The 4,792-nt window shown below is 35.2% G+C and overlaps 1 protein-coding gene across 1 annotated transcript in view; it reads right to left on the bottom strand.

The window, feature by feature from the left end:
- The window catches only part of LOC107732786 (polypeptide N-acetylgalactosaminyltransferase 18-like), a gene marked incomplete at its 3' end in the record, with an annotated part of 53,792 nt that overhangs the window by 20,054 nt on the left and 28,946 nt on the right, over positions 1–4,792 (bottom strand). The window contains exons 3-4 of the mRNA XM_016544200.1: positions 3,165–3,331; positions 604–787 (exon numbers count right to left, since the gene is read on the bottom strand). Of these exons, the coding sequence (XP_016399686.1) occupies positions 604–787; positions 3,165–3,331 (351 nt within the window). The remainder of the gene's footprint in view (positions 1–603; positions 788–3,164; positions 3,332–4,792) is intronic.

Here is a 4,792-nt window from a genome sequence, read left to right as displayed (position 1 = left end):
ATTTGCATGGACCGACCGTCACGCAGAGAACACGCGATCATGCAGGATGCAAATGCACACTTCACAAGATCTCACAGCTGGATTCGACTAAGTCTGCAAGGTTTGTGAAATTAAATGTTCATTAGTCATTTAAAGGTTTGTTTAAATGATATGCATATGCTGACGGCAAATGAGAAAGCATTATTTCTGCCTTTCTGTTACTAATAATATAAATAAACCGCATAAACACATTTCATTACACCAAATACACAAAATAATGTTCTTTTTAGCAACATTATATGACCCCTTTAAACAGACTTTTATCTGTATTAGGCAGAACTGTTAAACGACGACAACAAACAATGAAGAGGGAGAATGTGAGCACTGTGTGCTCTGGCGCTGTTGTTCTCAGCGCCGTCAAAATAAAAGCCTCGAACACATCGGCCAGGCAGAAAAACTTATCGGCCGATATTTGAAAAATGTCAAATATCGGCCGATATATCGGCCTTGGTGATATATCGGTCGACCACTAATCAAAACTTTACAGAACATAAGTAAAAACCTTCTAGCACTTTTACGTTCAGTACTGGCAGCAAAATGACTTAAAATTCAAGTGTCACTGACCATCCAACGCTGAACTCCACATGGGCATCAAACAGGGCCACGACGGGAGCGGTTGCAGCCCTCCAGCCGCTGACCCGAGAGCGAATCAAACCCTCCTGCTTGTTATGCCGAACCACTTTAATGAAGTCGGGCCGCTGCTGGTTGGTCTCGTCCACAAACCTCTGCAGGTTTTCTGACAGTTCAGCTTTGAGTGAAGTGAACGAAAGAGGTATTAGTTGAAAAGAGTCTCTTTATGCAATATAAAATTCATACCTGATACCAGCTGTTTGCTAAATCACCCTGCTGGCCTGGTGAGAAAGTTTCAGTACTCACCAGAAATGAAGCGGGGAGACCCTAGTGACACGTGTACCTGACTTTTATTACATTCTAATCAAAATTCGTTTATATAGACTCCCCCTTCGACCTCTCAGGGAATTACTAACATGAACTGAAACGCTGAGAACATCAGACACTAATATTTGCCAGCGGTCTGTAATATCTGGAGCCTGTACCGCTGTCTGCTGGTGATTATTCCCCTCCCGTCTGTCTCCTGTGCTGTTTGTTTTTATTAGGGAGAAAGCCATCATCCTGTCTCAACATAGCAACCAGATGGTGTGACGTGGGGCCACTGTCAATCTGTGGGAGAATGAAACGTCCAAACCTCTGCACCTCGTGTTAACCGCCCTGCCCCCTTACTATATCCCACACACGCCGAGTAAAAGGTCACTGTAGCATAACCGCTGTGAAGGCATTATTCTGGAAAAAACAAATACTCTAGAGGTGACTGAGAGCAAATAAAAGCTTTCGCTTCTGATCGGCCTGAGATGAACCCACCTCAGTAGTGTATTTACTGCACAGAGCCGGTAGTTATCTTCAGAAAACAGTCAGTCTTAAGCCCAGTCTACACAGGGGTTTTCAAACATTTTGATGTCAAGGACCAACAAATGCGTTTATCCCTGAGCAGGGACACAATATTTTATTATATTTCAGTGTATACAGACCTATTTATAAAAAATAATGACACTATATTTAAATATCTGTCTTACTTTTGTCAGTTTTGTTATAAAATCGAAGGAAACTATTAAATCAATTTTAAATTATTTAAATAATTAATTAAAATTAATTTAATTTAATTAATTAAAATTAATTAATCTTTAAAATATTTATTTATTGGTTTTAAGTTTAAGTAAAAGTGTATTGTACTTATTTTATATTATAATATATTAATAAAATATTAAGCAGAATATTACTATACACTATTTGTTGTTTTTAAACATTTATTTTTAACTGATCATTTTTATTGCATTGACAGTGTATTTTATATATAAAAATATTACAATCATATTAAATTAAATATCTGTAAAATCATTATTATTATTATTAACAAACTATATTTATTACTGACTGACAGTGTGTGTTAAATATTTGATATTATTATATAATAAAATAGTATATATTACGAACAACTTTTATACATTATTGATATTTTTAATATTATTTTTTATTACCTTTCTTACATTACAGTGTGTCTTATATATTTATTATTACATAACATTAAAATATTATCTGTAAAATATAAATATTAACAAAATAATTAATAAAATCTTTAACACTTTATTTTGTATGTTTACCTTAAGGTTTACAATTAATTATATATTATATATAAGTTACATTTAATATTATTAATTATTAATATATTATTACAATATTTAATCTGTAAAATATTAATATTATCAACAATTATTTATTATGCATATACTTTAAATATTTTTGTAAAAAAGAAATTTCATTTTCTACTACTACTACAATTAATGTGAACAGAAAAAGTACTGTAATTCAATTCAAATGTTGTATTAAAACCTCCAATGTTAAATTCGACAGGTGAGAACAAACTCCTTATGGACATGACAATATGTAAAAAGAAGAACTTAGAAATAAACATAAATGAATTTTACAGAAAGGCAGCTGTGGATTAAGCTAACAAACCCAGTTATACTGTACTGTACATGATACACTGTATGTACTAATGGCACAATTATTATTTCATTTATTTATTTATTTTTATTTTATTGCCAGGCAATGCTTGGACTAATATAAAGAATATGATGTATTTGCACAAATGTAAATATTAGCCAAAGCAGAATATATGGATGCACACTACAAAACATCTACAAGAAACATTACACCATCTGGGCACCTTTCAGACACTATGATTTTTCACACATCTCACATACCACTTAGGACAGATAATATGCAAAATAGTAGTAAATTTCTCTTCAGAAAAAGAATTTGCTTGATTAAACTGACTCCTTCTAGACCAGAATGTTTGTGAGAGAAATGACTCTCTTCTGATGCCAAAGCATAAAACATTTAGTTGTGCATACGGGATACATGTACATCTGCTGCCCATAATCCCCTAGTGTTATCATGTTACAGACCTCAGATATTTTTTCCACATGAATCCACATTCATATGCATTATTCATCGTAATCTGTCTTACAAGAGACAATCCCCACTGAAGGAGTCCCTGTATGCCCCCAGCAAATCAAAATAGCAGTGCTGGGGCAAAAACAAGCCCTCACCGTTGTCGCTGTTGTCATCCACGAGGATAATCTCCTTCAGCAAGTGGGAGGGCGTTCGATGGATCACCGAATGAACGGAACGCAGGATGACCGACAGCGCCTCGTTCACAAAGATGAAGATGATGCTGACTTGTGGTAGACTGGAGGGGTACGAGATGTTTCTGCACCTGCGGATGAAAAAAAACAAAACATAAATACAGGATCACACACCTGGAAAAGAAGTCTTTCCAAGATTAAATATCTCAAATATTTTTCTTTTCTTGAGTTCTGCCTTTAAATCACATTGGAAACACTTGTGACTGGAATTTAATTTCAGTTTGAAGAGCCGAAAAGGAGGTGGTTATGTATTTTGAGTTAAATATTTAATTAAAAATGAAAGTGCAAGACTGTTTTGATTTCACACAAACATTTTACATAGGCGGTATGAACAATCACATAACCGGAGGTGTTTAATTCCAGTTTGACACTTTGAAAGATTATGTCTGCGCCAAATTTATTATCGCTCTGTCTCATATAAATCCGCATCCACATGGATGTGACATCAAAAAAAAAAATTATTATATGCTATTAGCAAAATTAAACCATTGATCTATCATTGTACAGAAAGCAAAAAAAAATTATTAAAATATTTATCATTAATATAAAATATAATATAAATATACAGTCATGTGAAAAAGTATCAGGACATAATAAAAAATTATCTGGTCCTTGGCAGGTCTTAAAATTTGGAAAATAAAGACTCAGATGAACAACATCACATTACATATCACACTGTGTTATTATTTAATTAACAAAAATTAGGCCAAAATGGATAAACCATGTGTGACAAAATTAGGACACCCTATGATTCAATTGCCTGTAGATCCACTTTTAGCAGGAATAACTTGAGGTAATCATTTTCTGTATGACTTTATCAGTCTCTCACATCGTTCTGGAGGAATTTTGTCCCACTCTTCTTTACAACGTTGCTCCAGTTTATTGAGGTTTGAGGGCATTTGTTTACGCACAGCTCTCACCACATGATTTCAGTCAGGATGAGGTCTGGACTTTGACTGGGCTATCGCAGAAGCTTGATTCTTTTCTTTTCAGCCGTTCTGCTGGTGTGCTTGGGATCATTGTCCTGTTGCATCACCCAATCTTGGCCAAGCTTTAGCCATTGGACGGATGTCCTCACATGACTCTAGAATACTTTGGGATACAGATGAGTTCATGGTCGACTCAATGACTGTGAGGTGCTCAGGTCCTGTGGCTACAAAACAAGCCCAAAATCATCAGCCCTCCACCAGCATTTGGTACTTTTGGTATGAGGTGTTTGTGCTGATATGCTTGTTAGGTTTTCACCAAACGTGCTGCTGTGCATTATGGCCAGACATCTCCACCTTGGTCTCATCTGTTCAAAAGACATTGTTCTAGAAGTCTTATGATTTGTTTAGATTTGTTTAGCAACCTAAACCGTGCTGCCATGCTTTTTTAGATAGAAGAGGCTTTTTTCTGGCAAGGCTTCCAAACATGCCATACTTGTCCCATATTTTTCTAGTTGTACTGTCATGAACTTTATTATTTCACATGCTAGCTGAGGCCTGTAGAGTCTGCGGTGTAGTTCTTGGGTTGTCTGCCATTTCTCTGAG

The sequence above is a fragment of the Sinocyclocheilus rhinocerous genome, unplaced genomic scaffold (genome assembly GCF_001515625.1).
Source record: "Sinocyclocheilus rhinocerous isolate Xijiao unplaced genomic scaffold, SAMN03320098_v1.1 scaffold2415, whole genome shotgun sequence".
Classification (NCBI taxonomy): domain Eukaryota; kingdom Metazoa; phylum Chordata; class Actinopteri; order Cypriniformes; family Cyprinidae; genus Sinocyclocheilus; species Sinocyclocheilus rhinocerous.
Note: the sequence above shows the minus strand (reverse complement) of the source record. Positions and strands in the feature narration are given on the sequence as shown.